The sequence below is a fragment of the Acomys minous genome, assembly GCF_964271855.1.
Source record: "Acomys minous genome assembly, chromosome: 3".
NCBI lineage: Eukaryota > Metazoa > Chordata > Mammalia > Rodentia > Muridae > Acomys > Acomys minous.
Genome location: NC_140485.1, coordinates 53,375,392 through 53,399,527, shown reverse-complemented (window position 1 = coordinate 53,399,527; position 24,136 = coordinate 53,375,392). Strand labels below are relative to the sequence as shown.

General features: G+C 49.8%; 1 protein-coding gene across 7 annotated transcripts in view; it reads right to left on the bottom strand.

Annotated features, from left to right (window-relative positions):
• The window catches only part of PRDM11 (PR/SET domain 11), a 72,553-nt gene that overhangs the window by 16,929 nt on the left and 31,488 nt on the right, over nucleotides 1-24,136 (bottom strand). For 5 of the 7 annotated variants that reach the window (XM_084775617.1, XM_084775622.1, XM_084775618.1 and 2 more), the window contains exons 2-5: nucleotides 24,003-24,127; nucleotides 23,555-23,658; nucleotides 22,838-23,100; nucleotides 5,075-5,142 (exon numbers count right to left, since the gene is read on the bottom strand). In XM_084775617.1, coding sequence (XP_084631743.1) covers nucleotides 5,075-5,142; nucleotides 22,838-23,100; nucleotides 23,555-23,658; nucleotides 24,003-24,127 — 560 coding nt within the window. Of the gene's footprint in view, nucleotides 1-894; nucleotides 1,317-5,074; nucleotides 5,143-22,837; nucleotides 23,101-23,554; nucleotides 23,659-24,002; nucleotides 24,128-24,136 lie in introns of all 7 variants that reach the window. The other 2 variants (XM_084775623.1, XM_084775619.1) reach the window with 2 other exon arrangements.

Genomic DNA, 24,136 nt, shown 5'->3' with positions numbered 1-24,136 from the left:
GATCAAGCGCAGAAGACTGGAGAGTAGAGGACTAGGCCGACAGAGTGACCAGGCAATTGTGGAGAAAGGTCTTTCCCCGGCCCAGCCCTGCCACTTGGCTGCTGTGGTGGGTGCCCCTCCCCCTGCCGGCTTTGCTGGGGCTTCCCTGGCTTCTGCAGTTCCTGGAACGTGCCAAGCGCCTTCCTGATGTGGGCCTTGTACATGCTGTTCCCAGCCCTACTCGCCCTCCCCTCCCCTCCTGTCCTCTGCGCCTCGCACCAGGCCTGGTTAACTCTTCCTCGCCCTTCAAACCTCTTCCTCAGCCAGGCTTGGCCTGGTCTTTTCTACAGCTTGCCATGTGCTTTGCAGATCCAACACAGATGAAGACATTGGGCCCCACTGGCTGCATAGCAGCAGACCCAGTGTGGGCCCCGGAGATCACACACAGCTAAGACTGGGATGCCCTGGATGGGGTCAGCCCTTACTTATCCTTCCTCTAAGGTAAGCAATAATCTTAATTCAAGCAGGCATGTCTAACTGGTTGACACTGCAACACAACAAGGTTACCAACAAAGTCCCTGCCCCAGGTACCCAACAAACAAATAACTAAAATTGTAAGATTTGAAAAACAAGCTTATGAATCTGGGTTAGGCCACCTTCGTAGCTATGTGCATGCAAGCCCTCAGGCCACAGGTTGGATACATCTGAAGCTTGTGTAGCACTACAAGTGTCTGTGTAGGTTTTAGATGCAGCTCTGTCCTTCCTGCTCCCAGGGCAGCTTCTGGCCCAGAATGGACACACAAGAAGTAGTAGCAGGGGCAGAAGAAAAAGAGGGCTGAGAGCTAGAAAGGGAAGGGGTGCATATAAGGAAGCAATACCCCCACACTCAAGCCGTGGACAAGCAGGGATACTCACAGCTGGTAGCAGGGCTGTTGGTACCATCCAGTTCTGCTCCGGGGAAGCCATGCCCAGGCCTGGCAGTGAGCAGTGCTGACTTGATGACCCTCTCGTGGGCAGTGAGCATAACAGGATGGGTGTGGCCCTCGATCCCTGGGCCCGACAGTGACTGCTGCATGAAGGCCAGCTTGTCCTTGGTCCTGCGCTTCATGTCATCCCATCTGTGCTTAATGTCCTTGATGGAGCGGGGAACCTGGCTGACGGAGGTGACTTTCCGAGCTATGCCTTCCCAAATCTTGTCCCTGTCGGCATGGGACAGTCGCATGGTCTCTCTCCCAAAGAGAACCGCTTCATGGTGGGTCACCTCTGTAACCAGAATGTCCAGCTCCTCCTTGGAGAACTTAGGCTTCCTCTTACGCTCGGCCAGGGGCAACACGTTCCTTGGGTTGAATATCCCACAAAGCATAATTGGGTAAATGACCGTCAGTGAGGGTGGTCCTCCTCCTTTCTAATTACAGGTCCCATCTGGGAAGCCAGGGAGCACCTGGGGCCTCCTAGGCCCCACCACACCCTCCTCCTACAGTGATGCCTTTCCCTCCCTCCTCCTCAGAGGGAAGGCAGGAAGGAGGTGGGAGAAGCCTAGTGACTGCAGGGCAGGGCTAACCCCTACCTCTCTCCTCAGCCCAGAGCACCAGGCAGTTCAAGTTCATTCAACCTTTGCTGCCTCGTTTTCCCCATCCCCAGTGGGGATGCCAACCACACCGGTTTCTGAGGGTTCCATCTATGTACAAGAGTTTTGACAACTTAAGGGACCGGAGAAACAACTCAGTGGTTAAGAACATTTACTGCAGTTCTCTCTGAGGATTAGAGTTTGGATCTCAGCAACCACATCAGGTAATTCACAAATGCCTGTCATTCAAACTCCAATGGATCTGTCCTCCCCTCTCCCCCCCTTTCTTTTTCTTTTTCTTTTTTTTCTTTTTTCTTTTCTTTCTTTTTTTTTTTTGGGCTTCTGTGGGCATCTGCATGCGTATGTGCGTACACATATATAAATATAAAAATCAAAAGTTAATCTAAAAAAAAAAGTAGCCTACAGTGGACTGCAGTGGCCTGAGGCATTGGCTGCTGGTGTCCATCATGTTGCAGCCACAGAAAGCTTATTCTGTCACCTGTGGCTTGTTTCCTTTGTTCCACGGTCCCTCACATCCCTACCTCCCCGCGCGCGCGCGCGCGCGCGTGTGTGTGTGTGTGTGTGTGTGTGTGTGTGTGTGTGTGTGTAGAGGAGAACAAGCTCTTCTCCCTCAGGGGCACCACCAGCAGTTCCTCAGGGGGTGGCTGCCGTGTGAGGCACCATGAGCACCCGCACGGTACCCTTGGAAGGACACCAGGATAACCTTGGTTTTGCTGAGGCTCTTCAACCTGACCTTGCAACTTCTCTGGCTTTGGAAGTCAATCTTTCCACACTGTGGTTCTGCCTCCCTTTCACTATGGCTTTGAAACTCTAGTTCCACCCAGGAGGAACCAGGGTGCTGATGGAAACTCCGATCCCAGCCCATACCTCTGGATGCTTCCAAAACCACAGCGGGGGACCAGCGGTACTCAGCTCCTCCAACCTCATATCTCAGGTCTCCTAGCCTACAGAGTGTAATCAGATAAAGAAAAGCTGGGGGCTTCAGTACCCAGCTTAGGACAGAGGCCTTGCACTCAGACAGACTTGTGACTACCCTTGGGGACCATGGAGCCTCAGTATAACTGGGGTGAAGCCTGCAGTTTCCTAATTGCAGGGTCCTAATTTTGCCACATGGGCACTCAGAGTTTGTGCTAGAAGAGCAGAAGATTACTATACAGTGTGGAATGTTCGATAACACGCTTACCTTTTATCCCTACAAGTCAGGAGTGCCCATGCATGAAGCTGTGCCCATCTAGAAAGTCTGAAAGCACTGCCAAGGGCACGCATGTCGCAAGTGCCTCTGTTTGAGAATTACTGCACGCAGAGCACACGTAACGCGAAGATTGCATCGGTTAACACTAAAGGCATGGATACCTACCCTTTGGCTGGCCCACCACTAATTTCATAAAGTCACTGATGTCGATCCATGACATCACACCCAAGCCCCTGGCCAGTGGCAACACAACTAAGAGGGTCTGTAAATTAACAATAGCTCCCAAAAGCAAAGCCACACACAAACACAACCACTGGATCCTAGAACCTTCCCAAGTCAGGACACAGCAGCTAAGACCATCCAGGAGCCACCTGGGGTCAGGACAGGCTAGTACCAGCAGGACAAAATCATGCTCATAAAGGTGGGAGGAGACTCCAGCCCACTGCACCCACCCACAGCCACAAACAGCCATGCTATGCTAGGTCCCTTGTATATAAGCAGAAAGAACTGTGGCTTGCAGGTCCAGAGACATGGGTCCCCAGGCCTCCTTTTACCACGGATGAGATGAACATGAACATGAGCCCTGCTCTGGGTCTCAGTTCATACCCGGGGCATGACCACCAGCAAAGAGCAATGGCCGCCAGCCTGAGTGGCCACATCAGGGTCACTATAAAGAGCTTGTGAAATTGCGATGCCCCGGACCCATTCCCAACCAAGTTACATCAGCAACCCTGGCATGCTAAGCAATGGCTGAGTTGGTTGAGGTGAGGCACCATCTTCTAAGGGGCTGTAGGACAGCCCTTTCCCCCAGCTAAAAGCTCAGAAATGAGAAGAAACATGGGAGCAGGGCAGCTCTCTAAGGCATAGTTCCTGGAGCTTTGTGCGTGACAGCACAAAAGCCTGACACCAGGATGCATCAGATTCACTCTTTCAGCTGGCTGGACCTGACTGCAGTGACCCATGCAAAGGCCCAGCCATGGTCTGTCTGGCCTGTGCTGTCCATTGCCAGCCTTTCTGCAAGGCTTGTGCCCACTTGCTCCAGGTGTCCTCAACAAAGTCCTGGCTCCTCTGAAGGCCCATATCAAATGTTCCTTCCTACTCTATCTGGTCCTCCACCATACATGCTTTTGCCTTCCTACCATTTATGTGGTGTCAGGTATGAGTGTGTAAGGGCTCAGGGGGCGGAGCCGAGCAGGGCTGAACTGTCTTTCTCTCAAGTGCCCAGCCTGTATTGGATCAGAAGCGGTGCTCAGCACAAGGGATATGAGACACTGGAGGGCTGGAGAGGGGGAAGAAGATGTCAAGCCCAGTGCCCTGTGCCACTTTCAAGGAGAGCTGGTCAGCTTCTTGTATAAGAGGAGGTGATGTGTGGGTGCTGATTCTGCACCTGTTCAGGGCAGGGGAAACAGCTGCACCCCCTAACATAAGGATGAACCCAAACTGCCCTGCAAGCCTGCTGCAGCTCTGAGGACACACTGGTGGCAGTGAGGCCACCGAGAGGGACACATGGGACCTCTTCATGACTCCTCACTTTCACCTAGCTTCTCATGTGCTCAGACTGCCTGAGACACCCCTTGCTGTCCCTACCTCCTCCCATCAGTCCCCAGTAGTCACCAATCTGAGACTCACAGAACTGTACAGGACCTCCGACCCATGATGTGGTGGGTCCCTGGGTCTTGAAGGCCTCCCTTTCCTCCCAACCAGATCTAAATGCCCCATTGCCACCACTGGTGACCCATATAGGGACCACCAAGTGGTACTGGTGCTAGACTGACCTTCCCCGTAATACACACCCACTTGTAGGATCCACACATACCACATAGGCCAGCTCTGAGCATGGATCCCAACTCAATGTATCCACCCGAGGAATGACCCTTGTACAATTCTCTTCTCTCTCTGGCTAAACTATAAGGGCCCTTCCGATACACACTCCTGGGCCAGGATAGAACCACGCTTGTCAGCAATCAAAGCTCATGAGCCCCATGGGAAAGGGAGCCGGAGATGTCAACCTTCACTCCCACCCAACCATGGCATGACTTCTGGGTCTTCCCCAGAAAATGTCACTGGTCCATTCTAGGTTGGGGACATTTTCCTCTTCTGCAGGAGTTCTATCAGGAGCCATGCCTGCAGCCTGATTCCTGTAGCCCACTGGTCTGGCCACAGGCTCTCCTCTAGAACCTCTGAGTTCTTAGACTCGGCCAACCGCAGTTCTGGAGCAGCCTGGAGAGCGCTGAGAGCCGGGAGGCCCAAGACACTCCCTTGGCCCATCCCAGAGGCTGGCGATGTTCACTGGAGCTGGCAGGGATGGGACTCACCTCATCCAGTTGGCCTTGGTCTCATCCGACCCATCAATGGACTTGTAGCGGTTGTTCTTGTCCACGATCTGGAAAACAGAGAGACTGTCTAGAATGGGGCACTGGATAAGAGGAGAGGCTCTCACTTGCCTGAGCTCCTTACCTGAGGCCCAGAGCCCAGCTCCATCCTCACTCTCACCCGTCTCCCCTCTGTCCTCTTACACTGTCCTCACTGTCACCCCAGCCGGGGTCAAGAATCTTTGCCATCTTCTCTCCACCTACTCCCGTTCTCTGAGAGCCCCTAGAGGAGATGGCGACATCCCTATCATCTGTGCTGATGGAATTGGAATCCTGGGCCATCACCAGTCCCCACAGGTAGCGGGCTGAAAGACAAAAGCTGAAGCTGCCCTTCTCTCTCTCTCTCTGCTGGGTCTGTAGGAGATGAAGGTCATCCCTGGGGCCCAGGCACTTGTGGTCTGAAAGGGCTCCTCCTCTCCCCAGAGTTCAAATAGTCAAGACCCTTGGGGATTGGGATAGAGTTGTGTCCAAATGTCTATACTCCACAATCACTCTGCACATCGAGGTCTAGTGAGACATGGAGTTCTAGGCTATCCTTTACTTTCTTTTTGGAGGGCAGGGCTCATCTAACCACATTTCTGATACAGATTTTTAAGCTTGAAGGTTAAGGCAGAAAGAGAGGCACTCAGAAAGGAAGCTACAACAGACAGCACGTGTGTCGGTTTCTCTAGTCCTGTCTCTGGTTCTTTCCTGACCCAAGTCAAGCAACCGCCTGCTGGTCTACTGTGATCGTTTGCAGATACTCAGTCCACACTCTTTCCATTTGTTCAATACGTGACATCATTTTCCATTGTGTTTTTGAAGGGAAGATTATGAAATTCTCTTCACTACTTAATGAGCACTTCCACATTTCAGTTCTGGAAAATTCTCAGCTTTTATGTTTTTTAGTACAACCTCTCATTTTCTCTATTCTCTTCTGTTAGAGTTTCTATTAAATAGACATAGAATAGCTCTGGACCCCCCCCCCCCCCCACCGTACATGCCTGTGCCTTTCTGCTGTTTATGCAGTGTTGGGTATGAGCCTGTAAGGACGCAGGGAGCAGAGAAGGGCAGGGCTGAACTGTCCTCTCAACCCCCACGTCTTTTAACTACCTTGTCATAGTTTACCCTGTCTTTCGGAGAAGTGTCAAGGAAAAGTTCTCAGAAACTGTCTCTATTCCGATCCACTAATTGTCTCATTGTCTATTCCGGTTTCTTCCATTTACCAAAGTTTTCCTTTCTTACTTGCTTTTTTTTTAAAAAAATGTTTTCTTCATTTTCGTTTGTAAAATTTTTTGAGACAGACCTTCACTATGTAGCCCAGGCTGGTCTTGAACTCTCAATCCTTCTATCAGCCTCCTGGGTGCTGGAATTACAGGCATTCACCACCATGCCAATGTCTTTGCTTCCTTTTTAATGAGTACCTTTCATCTGATTAATATTTTTCACTTCCAATATTAGTGATTCTTTTTGAAGATCTGTCTTTTTTCATTTGTCTCTTTGGGCTTCATAGTGACATGTTCCCTTTCCCACATTTCCACAGCTTAGCTGAGGTACAATTAGCATAGAACACTGATTTCCTGATTGTGCAAATGTGTGTTCGATCAAGAATAGTTCCTTGAGGCCTTGGTGGAGCAGAGCAATCATAAGCCCCCGCACAGTGGTGTTCGTGTTCTGCCATCTCCTCAGAATGGCAGAACAAATCAGACCATGTGACTCACGTCACCTCCAGGTTTTATCCACTGAGCTTCTGGTGAAATTCACCTTTATGGTCATAACCTCCAGGCCTGTACGCTGAGCCCTGCCCAGTGGTCTGATTGACCTCGGCCTGTTTGAATATGAAGTATGCACATCAGGCTCCTGCACTGACACGTGGTCCCTGGCTGGTGGTGCTGTGTTAAGAGTTGCTGAGAACTTCAGAAAGAAGATGCACTTGGAGAGCACTGTAAAGGGGGTCCTTCCTTGCTCTCTGCTTCCTGTTCACCATGAGGTGAACACTCTCCTCCACGGGCTCCCACTACCATGTTCTGCTTCACCACAGGCCCAGGATTAATGGAACCAAAGATTATGGACTAGAACCTTAAAGACAATAAGCCAAAATAAACTCTTTTTTTTTTTTTAGCTGTTTATGCCAGGTATTTTGTCATAGTAAGGAGCAATGTAACTAACCCAGCCCCTCTCTGCTCCTCACTTCACTGCAGCTTGTTCTGAGGGGGCAGTCAGGCCAGCTTGGGTCCATGCCCAGAATGCCTTTTCCATACTCTTACAAGAATCATACCTATGGGGCATTTCAAACACTCAGAAATGGTAAGAGGATAATGTGGCTGATGGCAAGAGCCAACAAAGTACAGACCAGTCATTTTCACCTCAGATCTTTCCTTTTGCTTCAGAAAAAAAAAAAACTCAAGTTGGGACAGGAAGGTCATTCAGTGGGTGCAGGAACTAGGCCCTGGGCCTGACAACCTGAGTTTAATCCCCAGATCACAAATGGAGATTGGAAAGCTGTCCTCTGAGTAACACATACACACACACACACACACACACACACACACACACACACACACTCAGCAAACACACACACACAGACACACATACTGCACACACAGCACATCCACACAACTACAAATAAATAAAAATTATAAATTCCAAACAAATGTCTTTCAGCCTCCACCTCCTCCACTTCCTCCCTCCAAGGATAACCACATCCTGAAGCTGACAGGGACCCCCTTGCCACGTTTTTGCCACATATATCTTCCTCTTCTAAAATCAACATGCAATACTGTTTTGCAAAAATCTAGAAAATGTTACAGTTTAGTTGGGATGTTCTCTACAGGCTCATGCTTTGACAGTGTGGTCCCTTGCTGGTGGCGCTCTTTTGAAGGGTGCAAAGACCTTAGGAGTGGGCCCAGCTGTCCGGCTCTGGGCCCAGCTGTCCAGCTCTGAGTCCAGCTGTCCGGCTCTGGGCCCAGCTGTCCGGCTCTGGGCCCAGCTGTCCGGCTCTGGGCCCAGCTGTCCGGCTCTGGCTCCTGCTCTCACTTGGCTTTAGATGTGAGGGTGTCTTCAGCGCGTGCTCCCACCATGCTATACTCTGGCAGCCTTTCCCTGCTGTGAGAGTCTGAAATCCTTCCGAAACCCTGGGCTAAAATAAGCAGTTTTTCCTTCCCTCTTTTCTATTAGGTACTTGATTATAGACAGGCAACAGTAATCAATGTTGAGAGTTCACAGAAATGGCCTCCAAGTGACCACATCCTGTTCAAACTTCTCCTCCCCAAGCTGTGAATACCTGCTCCCTTCTGACCTGTTGGTCTCAGACTATGTCACTTCTGCAGGCCCTCCTGATCTGAGCTAGCTCTCTCCTGCCACAGCCCTGGCCTCCCCATTAGCTCTGTGCCATCTTATTACTTTTTTCTTTTTAAAAATTTTTTAAATTTTATTAATTTATTCAGATTACAACTCAATTGTTATCCCATCACTTGTATCCTCCCGTTCCTTCCTCCCTCCTGCTTTTACCCTATTCCCCTCCCCTAGGTCTATGCCTGAGGGGGACCTCCTCCCCCACTATATGGTCATAGGCTATCAAGTCTCATCTTGGTAGCCTGCTTATTCTTTCTTTGAGTGCTTTCAATACCCTAGTGACAAAGAACATTTCTGTTGATGCTACATCTGTTAGCTGTGAGCCTGATGAAGGAGAGGCTCCCTCACCAGGTCTAAAGGAATGGAGACAAGGCACAGGGCTCTGCCACCCACAGTAGCGGCCCCACTGCCTTATGTATTGTATATATATGGCAGAATCCTGGTTGATTGGTGGATGATGGAACAAAGAGCCTTTTAACTAAAAAGCAAGTCAGGGGGGGTGGGGTGGGACCTGACAGTGTTGATATGTTAGTAACGGAAGCAATGAGTGGGTACACGGAGCCGGTCAGAACTAACTGGGGCCGACTGTTGACTTACTGGACTTTCCTAAACCAGCTGCAAGATACAGCCATCATCAAAATTTACAAGACAACAAACTTCACATTTTTAAAAGGTAACACTCAGAGTCTGGCATGCTGGCACACAACTTTAATCCCAGCACTCGGGAAGCAGAGGTAGGCAGATCTCTGTGAGTTCAAGGCCAGCCTGGCCTATAAAGTGAGTTCCAGGATAGCCAGGGCTGCACACAGGGAAACTCTATCTCAAAAACCAAAAGCAAAAGCAAAACCAAACCAAAAGAAGATACCACACATAACTTTCGACTCCTCAGCTGTTTTGTTACATTTGACTATTATCTGTTTGGCTACAGCTTGGATCTGGAATGTTCCTGAAGCCCTTGAGTAGTAACTTGATCCTCAGCTCCGCGCTATTGAAAGGTCATGGAACCTTAAGAGGCACCACCTAGTGGGAGGTCTTGGGTCATGAAGACACACCCTTCAAGGTGCTTATGGAATGCCAGCCTCTTTCTGGGGAGGCCACACTGTGTAGCAGCTTGCTTTTCCCGTGCTCCCCTCCATAATGCACTGCCTTGAAGCAGTCCCCAAAGCAAAGCAGTCAAGTGGTCAGGGTTGAAACCTCTCAAGCTGTGAGCCCAGGTCTCAACTTGGCTGGCTCACATATTCTGTTACAGCAATACCGCCGCAGTGGAGCCCTTAGCTAACACACATAGGACCCTGGGTTCCATTCCCAAGACCACACACTCACTCGGATTTGGTGGAGTAATCAAAGCTAATTAGCACATACTCTGTGACTGTGTAGGTAAGCACCACATTCAAAGCATTTCTTCCCAACTCCACATTCAGGGAATACAGGTGGAAGAGCTTGGAGCAAGGCACGTCAAGAGCATCACACCCCAGAAATCAACATGCACTCACTCCCCACCATTATCAGCAGGTGGTTACACACCAGCACACAGATATGACCGTGCTTATAGGAGCAGGGATCCTGGGTGATGCTCTGCAAACATTCAACTCTGCTATATTGCTAGAAGAGAGAGACTGCTTCCCATTTGTTTGTGCGCGAGCCCAAGCTGCCTTTGTGCTTTAAAAAATCTCAGAAACAGGACACTGGGAAGATGACTCCGTCAGTAAAGTGGTTGCCATTCAACCACGAAGACCTGGGTCTTTCTAAGTATCAAACCCTGGGATGGGGGCTGAAGTGCCTCTTTGACATATCACAGCAAACCCAGCAGCCAAGTTCTCCCAGTATCCCTCAGTCCCTACCTGCTGTAGGGTATGGCCGGCAGATCACATATTCCCAACATACAGTGGCACATAACACACGTTACCATTCTAAACAGGAGGAAAGAGAGCAGAGCGAGGAAATACTGGACCGAAGCAAGACCAAAACTATTCAGGGTGAATTCCAAATTCTGCATTTCTACGCCTGATGTCAAAATAGTCTTCAGATCTCTAATTCCTTTCTGCTTTGTTGACTGCATCACGCTTCTCTCCCTCAGGCCGAGTCCACTCCCTGTTTGCAGCGTTCCTCGGAGGTATGCTATAGCTCTGACATCTCCAACATCTCGGGGTTTCCGAGGCAATCCAGGCTTCGCCTTCACAGCTATGCACAATGGCCCCTTTAGGCCTCCATGCGGGGACATCTTTGACACATGCCTGGCCTCAGCCGCGTTTCCTAGCCAAGGAGGGCTGTTCCGTAACCCTTTTCTTCTATCCTTGACTCTAAAGCCAGAACCACGTGAACAAGGCTGCCAAGTTCTGCTGCTTGATGGGGGATGGAGCTTGGCCCCCTCCCTCAATCACATGTGCATCAACTTTCAGTTGTTGATGCTTTCTTTCACTGCTTACACTTTACTTCCTTTTCATATTTCCTTAGCTGGGTGGGGTCTGCACCTGAGGTCACCAATCCCCTTTATTACTTTCAGCATCAGGCTTTTCTTTAAACTTTTTATCTCCCTGGGCACAGGTCTTGGCTCCAACGTTACATCTCCTGGTGCTCTTTTTTTCTCCTCAAACTGCATATTTCCTATTTCTTATTGTCCAGTCTGCTCCTCTTCAGTATAGGTCTGCGTAAGAGTGACTACTGAGAGCCACATGACCCAATCAAGCCTTGAGATCTCTTCTGCCGGCACCACTAATCCAAAATTCTTGAGTTTAGCCTCAGGCAGACTTTTAGGACAACGGCAGAAGCAGCCACATTCTTTGCCAAAATCTTACAGGAACGGTCTATGGGGCATGTGTTAGTATGCTTCCCTGCTAAAACGTCTCGATCTGAGCTCCCACGGTTAAATCTCCCCCAGTATTGTCTGCCATGCTCTTACCAGAGTGACCCATGAAGCCCCATTTAAAGCATTCAGTCGCTTTTCTAGTCCAAAGTCCCAAAGGCTTCCATATTCTTCTAACAGTACGGCCAGCCGGCCAAAGCAATACCCCAGTCCCCAGTACCAACTTCTGTCGTAGTCACTGCTCTGTCGCTCTGAAGAGACACCGTGGTCGAGGAAGCTCTTATGAAAGAAAGCATTTAATTGGAGGCTTGCTTAGAGTTTAAGAGGTTTAGTCCATTATCATCATTCCAATAAAGCAGTAAGTACCTCCTTTTACTGTTCTAAGACTGCTGTTTATCACATTTCTGTTTGTAACCCCACCTTACCAGAGGCTGACTGTCACACTCACCTATGTGCATGTGTAACAGACAGCCATTGATGAGGATGGGAATAGGTACACATCATGATACATGAGCACAACCCATGCCCATCACCTCCGTGGGTTTCTCCCGTTTCCACCATAACGGCCACTGTTGCTATGACTCTGTGAAGTATCTGCACTGCCCACTGCCACTCTGACATGGCACTGTGCATTCCAGGCCCTGAGTTCTACAGTAACTTCTGAGGGCCTGTTGTCTTACATGATAGACACTTGGTACCCTCTGACTGTGCTTTGCTTCCCTGTGTCCCAGCTCTCAGAAACTGCCAGCCTTTCTCAATCTGCCTCTGGGAGTTTGGTGGTTTCCAAATCTTCCTAGAACTGACTGTTATGAGGTGGGTTTCTTTACTTCTGTGTATCCATTGCCACTGGCAACATCTATCTATCTATCTATCTATCTATCTATCTATCTATCTATCATTCATCCATCCATCTATCATCTATCTTTCTTTCACCTATCTATCTATAAATCCATCCATCCATCCATCCATCCACCTATCTTCTATCAATTATCCACCCATCTATCACCTATCAATCATCTATCTATCTATCTATCTTTCACCTATCTATCTACCTATCTCTCTATCCATCCACCCAGCATCCATCTACCTATCTTCTATCAATTATCCACCCATCTATCTATCATCTATCAATTATCTATCCATCTATCTATCTTTCAACTGTCTATCTATCTCTCTATCTATCCATCCATCCATTCATCTATTTACCTATCTTCTATCAATTATCCACCCATCTATCATCTATCAGTCATCCATCTATCTATCTGCATCTATCAATCATCCATTTATCTATTATCTATCTATCTATCTATCTATCTATCTATCTATCTATCTTTCTATCTATCATCTATTTACCTACCCATGGCCCTGAAGATGTGGTAAATGAGGCCTAATTCACATGAACCCAGGCCTTACATCTAAGTCTGACACATTCACCTTCTCTAGGTCTTCCTGAAGCTACATAAAGTTGGTCAGGGACAATCAGAGCAGCCTGTCACCTGCCCATCACCACAAGTACCCGCTGAACATCAATAATTGTTACTCCCGGGTGTCTTCCGGAGGCTGTGTGCTTGTTTCACACATCGAAGCTGGAGCACACAGAGAACAGATGACAAACTCAAAGCCATACTTCTAGACAGCTGAAGAGCCAGGATCTAAACTATCCAGAGCCCTCTGGCTACCTCAGACAGTGCTTCCCACTGTTCTGCTTGGTTAGGGGCATGACCCTACTGAACCAGTGTCCTTACCAACCACCCATCCCCTCCTTAAGGTGAGGAGTGGCCTACCAGGGAAGCAAAGGGCATCTTCAGGTCCAACAGTGGACTTCAGGAATTATATGAGGTGGGATTGGCAAGGTTGGCTTGGAGCAGGAAGAGCCTTGAGCAAAGGTGGGAAACCCAGATGGATGTGCCTGCCCTAGAGGCAACATGAGTGTAAAGTGAAATGGTCAGAGGAAAGAGCAAAAAAACGAATGTGAAACCCCATCCTGCAGCTTAAAACGGTTTCCAAAAGCAATGAGTCACATTCTGGCACCTCTGCAGTCACAGGGGACAACTTATCCGGCACAGAGTACCGTGTCATAAAGCTGGGATGCTGGGGGGAGGAGGTGACCTGAGTACATTCTGAGCTTATCAGGACATAGCACCATCCTAAGGACATCTGTCCTTGCAGGAGACACTGTGAGCCATGAGAAGGAAGAGTTTCCCATCTGGCCCTTTCCAGAAAACATGCTGGCTGTGTTTCATGACACTGAAGTAGCCTAGTGTCACAGAAGAGTTGATTTTGGACTATCAATTATTACTACTTGTCACTAGACAGTGACCAAAGGACAGATGCAGGGTGTCTAAGTAAATAAATACTGCCTTCTGGCAAAGATCCCTGTGGTGGCAACAGTAATCAAAGCCAGGGACAAACATAGGGAACATAGAGGCCACAGGGGCTAGGGAGGTGGCTCGATGGATAAAGCACTTGCTGCACAGGTGGTGTTCACATCCCCAGACTCCATGTAAAAACTGGGCAGGCATGGCAGCACTCAGGAGTAGAGCCAGAGGATTCTGGCAGAAGCTGGGCTGGCTGTAGATTCAGGAAAAGACCCCGTCTCAGTAAAAGAGGTGGGGAGCTACTGAAAAAGACAGTGGATGTCTGCTTCTGGCCGAGAGAGAGAGAGAGAGAGAGAGAGAGAGAGAGAGAGAGAGGGGGGGGGGGGGAGGGAGGGAGGGAGGGAGGGAGGGAGGGGAAGGGAAGGGGAGGGGAGGGGAGGGGAGGGGAGAGGAGGGAGGGAGGGAGGGAGGGAGAGAGAGGGCTCTAAGGACATTTGTCCTTGCAGGAGACATGTGATCCAAGAGAAGGTGTGAGCATTCCAACCCCAGAGAACCTGGGTGACTACAGAAACACTACCTATGAAGCTATGGTGTGTCCCGTTCAAATTATTTTGTTGGTCTCAACTATGTGGGGCAAACTCATTCTAGTCGCTTTATTGGCGAATTTATTTTTTTTTAACTCTGCCTTTCCCTCCCAGTACCCCACAATGAGAAAGACATGATACTACTGTTGGGGATCTGAGTTGGTTGGAAGTGAAGAGATCAATGGAAACTGCAGAACGTCCTATAGACATTCTATTGGCCACACCCTTTTAGTAAGCATCACTATCAGGAAGGAGAAAGCAGAGGCTAAGGAACATTACCACCAACACCGTGTGTGCCATTAAATGGCTCCAGGGGAGGGTCTTCATAAAGGGCATTACTTGTGCAGCTGGGCAAATCTGAATGTGGAACAGAGGCAAGACAGCACTGAACATGGGAGGCATGCCTGGGGTAAGAACCCGCAAGTGACATATGACAGAGGCTAGCCAACTACTGATGGCAGGTCACATCCAGCATGCACCTACTGCATTTTCACATACCCCATATGAACTAAGATTGGTTTTTGCACCTTTAGAAATAACAGTGTTTAAATGTTTTTTTGAAGTATTTTTCTCCGTGTAACTTTTTTACTTCTATGGTCTTTACATTTACATGAAATTCAAATTTTACTTGAGATCACATACAATTCATATTTGTAGACCCTCAATAAACTTGGATTGGAACACACTTTACACTCACTCATTTCTGGGTCACCTGGGGCGGCTTTTGAACGACAGTGGGCATAGAAACTGGGTGCTTTGTGGGTTCTGACTAGTTTAAAACAAAGACTTATTTTTACACATGTGTATGCCACATGTGTGAGGTTGCCTGAAGAGGCCAGAGAAGGTGCTGGAGACCAGCCAGGGAGCTGGAGTGATAGACAGCCATGAGCTGCTGCTAGACATGGGTGCTGGAAACTGAATTTGGGTCTTCTGGAAGAGCAGCAAATGCTCATAACTGCCAACCCAGCCCTCCAGCCCCTTAAACTACTTTGTAAAAGGTGTGCATTGGACACACACACACACACACACACACACACACACACACACACACACACACACACACACACTTCTACTCCCCTTCTTTTTCCAGGGATTTGTGGGTTCCCATCTCCTCACTATTGGGATTCCAAGAGCTAGCCACCACAGCACTTTTTTGGGTTTGGTTTTGACACGAGTTCTGGGGATCAAACTCAGGTCCTCATGCCTGTACAGCAAGCATTTAGTGACAGAGCCATCTCTGTAGCTGTTTTCTGCAAACATACTTTCTTGGGTAGGGCCAGGGCTTCTGAAACCAGAAAAAAAAAGGCTAAGAAAAAGGTAGTAACCAGGAGAGCTTGGGGGTCAGGATTTGGCCAATGAGTACAGTTTATGATGCAGGGTTTTCAGATTTGCAGGTTCCAAATCAGGATCATGATCCCAGGTCTTTTCTTTCCTTTCCCACTTAATCATTTGCAGGCCAAGCTGCTCCCTGGGCTCCCCCAATGAGGTCCAAAGAGTGTGTGTGTGTGTGTGTGTGTGTGTGTGTGTGTGTGTGTGTGTGTGTGTGTGTGTGTGTGTATCTCTATAAATGCAAGCATAAATGTTATTAAGATGTAGCAACAGGCGATGGTAAGAGCAAAGTCTTCATTACACTAGTCTTACATGTTTCTGCAAAGCTTTTTGGGGTTTTGGCTTTGGTCATACAGGACTGCAATATGTAACCCAGGCTGGCTTTGGACTCTGGCTATCCACTTGCTTTAGCCCCCTGGGTGTTGAGATTACAGGTGTGCACCACCACACTATGCTCTTTGAAATTTTCATAGTTAAGGATTAGTGGAAGTTAGATTTAAAAAGTACATACAGCACTTGCTCACGATGGGGACACTCAGTCGGTAAAGTGGTTGTCACACAAGCCCGAAAAATTCAGTGTGAGCACCCAGCACCCACAGAGAAGCTGTGTGCTGTGTACTGCTGGGGAATCAGGAGTGAGGCCTAGGGCTGGTGAGCCAGCCGAGCCAATCAGAGAACTCTGGGTTCAGGAAGAGAAAAACACTTGTCTCAAAACATAAGGTGGAGAAAGATCAAGGAAGACACCCAAAGTCAATCTCTGGCTTCTGCAGGCATGCATGCACACACGCACGCACGCTCTTAAAGCTCTTGTTCATCTGTACACACCCACGTGCACATACCCCAAACTCTCAAATGTTCCCTCCATACTCACTGGTCAAGCCTGAGGTTCTGTGCTTCCCTGAGCGCCCCCCCACCAGATGGCAGACCTAGCCTGCTAACCCCTAGCACCATCATGAGACCCCACTTTTCCTCTTCTTTCTTCTCTCACAGTCGCAATGCCCCACTGTGGTCCATTTTACACACCTTGCTAGGCTGCCCTGAATCCTCTCTGGAATAAAACATGGACTGGACGAAATCTTAAAATAGAAAGCTTTGCTGGCTCCTCTTTCTTCTGCCTCTTTTCCAAACCACAGTGCTACACAGTGGCACCAAGCACCTTGCGCGGGCTGTATTGTCCTGGCCTGCAGGATTGGGGTTGCGGTGGGGGGGGGGGGAAGGGGTGGTTTGATCGTGATTTACAACATGATAAATTCCATTGGGCTGAGAGAGCAGAGGAAGGGGGCGTATCTTGTCTAAATAGTCAGAACTGAGTGTACAACTCATGTCAGGGCGGCCAGGCAGTGGAGAGTGGGCCCTCTGTCCCTGGGAACCCAGGCCCTCACTTGCACCGTGTACACCGTGGGCACAGCTCTCCTTCTGTGTGAGTAGAATCAGAGAGGGAATTGATGCTGGGCCAGGAGAGAAAAAGATCGAGAGGCACAGAAGGAAAGAAGGTGGAGAGGACCAAGAAGCGAGAGGAGGCAGGTTCTGAAACCATATGGCAACAGACCCAAAGCCCAGTGTGGCTCCGCCTAGCTGCTTAGTTTTGATTGCAATGGCCCATTTCTCCCCTCCCCACCCTCCCCCCCAGAAGAATGACAACACATTGTGTGACAGGAAGAACACTGCAGGATCAGAGGAGCAATGTGATTAGTGCCCAGTCCACCCCTGACCAGGTGTAAGTGGCTCAATCAACACTAAGGATTGTGTTTATTATAATCAGGCCCCATCCCACTGGAGTGCCATGTGCACAGATCATTGAACTGTGGTGCACAAAAAGTAGTGTGTGGGGGTGTGTGAAAGGCAGAGAGGTCAACTAATGGTGTCCTTCCCCAAGACTACTCTCATTTTTATTTATTTATTTATTTGTTTATTTTATTTTTTTCAAGGCAGGGTCCCTCACTGCCCCCAGAGCTCACTTTTTTGGCTAGAGTGGCTAGCTGGGAAGATCCAGGGATCAGCGGGCCTCTACCTCCCCACTACTGGGATTCCAAGAGCTAGCCACCACAGCACTTTTTTGGTTTTGGTTTTGACATGAGTTCTGGGGATCAAACTCAGGTCCTTGTGCCTCTACAGCAAGCATTTAGTGACAGAGCCATCTCTGTAGCTGTTTTCTGCAAACATACTTTCTTGGGTGGGGCCAGGGCTTCTGAAACCAGAAAAAAAAAAGGCTAAGGAAAAGGTAGTAACCAGGAGAGCTTGGGGGTCAGGATTTGGCCAATAAGTGCAGTTTATTTATGATGCAGGGTTTTCAGATTTGCAGGTCCCAAATCAGGATCATGATCCCAGGTCTTTTCTTTCCTTTCCCACTTATCATTTTCAGGCCAAGCTGCTCCCTGGGCTCCCCCAATGAGGTCCGAACAGCCATCCCTGACATATGGGAGACACCACACACACACACACACACACACACACACACACACACACACACTGAACAAAGCAAATACATTCAGAACTCTTCCAATCAAGAGCCTGTCTTCTCGCCTACCTCTCCACATCTATAGGCCGGCAGCATCTCTCCCTCCTGAATGAGAAGAAATAAAAGGAGGACATGATTGTTCCTAAGGACTTTTTTTGTTGTTATACATATAAAGAAGAGCATAGGCATCTGTAAGGGTCCAGACTGAAGAAGGCCATGAGAGGGGGTGGGGAGAGACAGAGAGAGGAAGCAGAAGCCAAGAAGTCAGGAGCAAGCCAAGAAACAGAGATCACTTAGCCAAAATGGCTGAGTTATATAGGGAAGAGAAGCTGGGAAAAGGGACCTAGCTCAGCCCCTAGGTTGGAGAGTTCGGAGTGCAAGGGGAGGTGTGCCAGCCAGAGGACCCATTAGCAGGTAGGGACTGAGGGAGACTGGCAGCCAGAGTCCACTTTGATATGCTAATAGGCACCTCAGTTAGCCACTTGTCCTGGGCTTGAGGGCTAACACCTCCCAGTCCCTTCGACCTCTGGGAGGCCAGCAGGTACCATTTTCCCAGATTTGACTCTGCCTTCCTCCATGGAAGAATTTTGTAATTACCTTGAACCTAGACAGAAAACCTAAGATGATGCTCAAGACGCTCACAGTAACCACAGATGCTAGCACCTTCTGCCGAAAGACGGTTCTGGGGACAAGAATGAGGACACTACGGGGCCTATATCTTAACCTCTTTTCTGCCATAAAATACATTGGCAAACCCAGTCTGAGGAAGGAAGGGTCGTGCTGGCTCACAGTTCCAGAGTCTGCCTTGAAGGGGAGGTCACGTGGGCAGGTGGGAGCTGGAGGCAGCTGGCTGCATTGCATCCATGATCCAGCAGCAGAGAGGAATGAACACCTATGCTCAACCCACGCCATTGTACACAGTCCAGGAGCCCTGCTTAGGGAATACTGCTGCCCACAACTAAGATGGTCAATCAACCTATTGAGACAACTCCTCCCCAGGCATGCCAGAGGCTCAGTAATCCCAGGAAGCTTGTCTCCTAGGTGACTTCAGATCCTGCCAAGTTAGCAATTAACACTAAACTTCACAGAGCCATTATTTGGCCTACCACACCTACCTACCCTGGGCTGTCCCTTAGGTGATGGAAAATATGCTGATGCACCCCCTTTCCATATCCAGCGGCCTCTTTAGGACCTTCTAGAAGTGCTACAAATGCATAAGGCTGGTGTTCTTACCCTATCCTCCTGCTTCTTCCCAAAGCGCTCCTCCTGCCAGCCCTAAGAATGGACCCCAAAGACTCCCTCCAATCACCATCCACCTCTCTTATCTCTTTCCTTCACTTCTGAGCTCTAACCAAATTTCTGAGAAGCTCTTTTACTGGCCACCTCTATGCTAATCAGGAGCCCAGCTCCAGCCCTCTCTTGCAGGGGGCCACTGATAAGCTTTTGTTGTGGGCTGCAGACCAAGGCAGTGCAAACCAGTTAGCACTGACCGCCCCCCTCACACCCACCTCCCGCCCGCCTCTGCACGTCCAAGAACTGTACATCTACCTGCCTGCTGACATCACCATTCAACAAGATCAACACAGGGATCTAATCATTCTAACCTTCTCTCCACCTGGCAGTCTTCACTTAAAAAGTGAAGGCATCCATTTCTTTCATCTGGTTGTTTGTATATTCCTGAGTTTCTTCCATTGCCTCTTTAGAACATTAAGATGGGCAGATCTGAGCCCAGGTGTCCGGCGCAAACTATGGCACCAGCCAAGGACAATACGTGCAGTAAACTTCGAACCCCAACCCAGATCCAGCCAATGGAGAGGACGCTCTTCACAGTTGAGTGGAGAGTCGGGTCTGACTTTCACACGAACTCTGGTGCCCCATATATGACCACGTCCCCTGGATAGGGAGGCCTGGTGGCACTCAGAGGAAGGATAGCAGGCTACTAAGAAGAGACTTGATACCCTATGAGCATATACAGGGGGAGGAGGTCCCCCTCAGTCACAGTCTTAGGGGAAGGGAGTAAGGGGAAAATGGGAGGGAGGGAGGAATGGGAGGATACATGGGATGGGATAACAATTTAGATGTAATATGAATAAATTAATACAATAAATTTTTAAAAAGTGAAGGCATCACCTGCTGGGTGCAAAGCAGGGAGGATCTAAGGTGACTTTGATACTTAGCTCCCTTACTGAAGCCACTCTATCCTGTATGGCCTTCATCCCCCATCCAGTCCTCAAGTCGGTCTCTGACCCGGCCCCCATCCCTACCCCCACCTCCATTGCAGGCTTGGAATTATAGTGACTCTACCTGCTTCCTAACCAATGTTCTGCCCCCAATCAGTTCTGTAGGCTGCGGCCAACACTGTTCTTTCAAAACACTAATGTGGTGTTGGGCACATGGCTCAGTAGACATGAGGTCATGAGCTGATGTCCAGGACCCAGGTCAGAACCCAACGCCGTGGGTGGCATGCATCTACAATCCCAGTGCTAGAGAGGCAGAGACAGGAGATCCCTAGAGGTTCACTGGCCAGCCAGTCTAGTTGCTGAATTGGTGAGTTGGTGAGCTCCAGGTTCAGAGAGAGACCCTGTCTCAAAAATAAGGTGGAGAATAGTTAAGGAAGACACTTTGACGTTGACCTCTGGCCTCCATATTGGCACACACATAAACACCACACACACACACACACACACACACACACACACACACACACACACACACACAACACACACACACACCATCACTACCCTGCACACATAAACAAACAGCAAAACAAATACATAAACAAACAGAAACTAAAGTGATCTGGTCACTCACCATTACTTGAAATAAACTGGAAACTTCCTAGCATCCTTCAACAATGAAGTCTGCACTGGACGACACACGTACACCTCCATCCCTTCTCCAGCCCCAGGTTGGCTGTTCACACATGCTATGTGCCTCTTCCTGCCACAGGGCCTTTGCTCATGCCAGCCCACCCACCTGATACCCCTCACCAATGTGTACTTTTTAAATTTGAAGTAGGAAGATCCACTTCTAATATGGATCTTTGAGATGGGAAGACCCACCTCTAATCTGGGCCACACCTTCTGCTAGAAGTCTATATAAGGACCTGAAAGGAGGAAGCTTTTGCCCCTTGCCTGCTTGCCCTCGCCTTGCTAGCACATCCGTTCCTTCACGTGCATTGGAGCCTGCTTCTTCGGGATTCCGGCATATAAAGGCCAGCTGAGGCACGCAGCCTCCTGAACTGAACAACTACCTGATTCACGAGACCTCCCATTCATGCACAGGCAGTGTTGGATTAGCTGGACCACAGTCTGTAAATCACTGTAATGGATCAATCCCATGGATATGTATATGAGAGAGAAAGAGAGAGAGAGGGTTGGGGGAGATGCGTTCTATCAGCTCTGTTCCTCCTGTAGAGAAGAACCCTAACACAACATCCATGCGCTTCCTTCAACGCCAACTCAGTGTCTGGAGGTCGCCTCTGTCCTCTAGCCACATGGATCCCCCTAGCTCTTCCCTTTCTTCCAGCTTCTTGTCTCACCAACATCTGCTAGTAGTTTTATGTGCATTATCATTATTCTTCGGTTAATTCCAGCTCCTGCCTGGGAAGGTAGGATTTACACCTGATCTGGCCTGCCCCCGGGCCCGGCACCAAGGAGATGCTTAGAGAGAGGCATAGATAGGCTGTGAAATGGCCCTGCTGCTTTCTTCTACCATCCTATGCCCCACCCACTGTCCTAGGCATTCCTCCTTGGTTTTGAAAGCCCCTACTCCTCACTTTGGTACCCTACCCATTCCACCAACCTCAGTGCTCTCCCTCCTGAGTCTCTCAGATTTGCCCACCTCCAGTTCAAGCCATCACCGTGCTCTCCTGACACAATCCCTCTCCCCAGCCTCCTAAAAGCAACACTTTCTGTGCCACAACCTGACCTGGCCACATCACCACTAGCTTCCGTGAGTCCTCAGGCTTGGGAAACGTGTCACGAACAGCCCCTGCCATCCTCTCCACTAACCTCCATTGCCACCACGGCAGACGTCGTCCTATCTCTTCTCTCGGCATGGAAACGAGGTTCTAACCCTAAGACCACCTGCGACTCACGCTCCAAGTCTTAGACCAGAGGAAGCCAGCGCTCAAACAATCAAACAATGGCAAATGCCTCAGAAACTTAGAAAGCACAGTCCCAAGCAGGGTGCAAGGCCACCTGGGTCATCTTCACCAGCGGTTCTTGTTAGCCTGTGTCACAAAACAGGCCCAGAGAAGAAAGGGACACTTTCGAGGTCATTAGACAGTAAACAGCAAAGCTTGCTGGCATTCCCAATGCAGGTCCAGGTACCACGAACACGGTGTCCCAAAGTGGGCTGTGCTCCCCCTCTGGTGGCAACGATCACCTGTACATGCTTATTTGATGTTCGTCTTCCCGAGAGAGCATTTGCTCTCAAAAATAGGAACCATGCCTGTCTTGTGGAAGACCTTCCCTCCAGTACCTGGCATGCTCATTTTCTGAGCTGAACATCATGTTCTGTGGCGCTGTCGCCCCCAGCTACAAGTCTTCCGCTTTGAAATAGGGGTTGGCCGAGGTCACTGTAAATACTACTGAATGGACGGCCACATGCACACACACCCCCATGCACATGCTCATGCACACACGAGGGTACTTGGGAAGACTGGCCTTAAGTTCTACCTGGTGATGACTAACCTGCTTGCTACTGAGGTGGGACACTTTAGCACGGTCCTTGGACACCAAAGAACAGCAAGAGCCATCATCCCATGTCCATAGGTAGCCACAGAAGAGCACTTATGCAGGCATAAATTATCATCTGCCGGTTTCCCTCCAAGTCCCTGGTCAACCTCTCCCAAGGAATGGCACAGGGGACACTCACCAGCCACGAGAAGAAGCCAGCTGACTTGTCCTGGGTAGAAATCTGCCCCTCATAGGGGCCGAAGATGTGGCCTTTGGGGATGACCTCGTTTATACACCGCACGTCGCTCTCCCCGCTGGCTTCCTTTACCACCTCCATGCCCTGTGGAATGGTGAGGGCTGCCCGATCTGGGATGCCCACAGGCACTGGCGTGTCAGACACAAACACGGGGGGACCGTGGTTCGGGCACTCATCCACGAAGTACTCTTGGCAGGACTCACAGACTGGAAGGACGTGAGGATGAGGGAGAGCTCAGTGGAGGTGGGATGGAAGACCCCCTGCCCGCCCCCCCCCCCACACACAGTGGCTGAGGCAGTTCTTGGGGACCACTTGGAGCTATAGAAAGCATATTCATTGTCTGTGTGGCTCAGGTCTCCCAGCCCCTGGCTCTGTCCAGCCAGCTGCAGGCCCAGGGCCATCAGAAGCAATAACTCACGATACTCCCTAGGGGGTTTGAAGGACACGCTGCCAATGTCAAGGCTTTTGTCTCAAGTAAAAGAAATGGCTTTGGGTCACAGGCCTGAGCTGGGATTGCAACTGTACGTCTGTGCGCTCTAAGGCCTAAGACAGGCTGCTGAACCGTGGTATTCCTGGGTGAATGCCTCTCACTGGAAGTCTGGGGGCAGGTGGGGTATGAGGGTGAAGGGAGGAGTCCCCCAGAGCTCCAGCCCTACTTACACCAGAAGTCTACTTGCTGGAAGCTTTTGGTCACAATGAGGTCACGCTTTCCCTTCAACTTCTTGGGTTCAACTTCCATGGAAGAGGGCTCCGGTCTCCGAGAGCTGGTCAGGGCAAGGCCCCCACAAAATAAAAGCAAAGAAGCCCATCAGAGGCAGCCCAAAGGGAAGTCAGGCTGGACACCTGTCCAGGAGGCAGAGGGGGCTGCAGACGGGCAAAGAACTCCAACAGGCTGGTTGTTCGCTGTAGGAGCGGTGGAGCACGCGAATTCCTGAGAGTTGGGCCTTGGGAAACTCTGCCCAAGTTCATCTAATGCCTGCTCACCTCTGACCCCAGAAGCTGCCCAGTAAGGAAAATGGACATCGTGTAAGAACATTTCCTGGGTCCCCAACCAATCCAGCCCAGCCACCCACCCTCCTCTCCTCATGTCACCACCCAGGGGCCTCACCAGGGCTGGCCATACTCCTGGTCCCGGAGTGGTGAGCAGACCTCTGTCTTCACTACTGTCACCATGTCCCCTACAGCCGCCTTGGTGTGGGCCAAGCACTCCTTCATGTTCTCAGTCATTCTGTCCTGGGGACA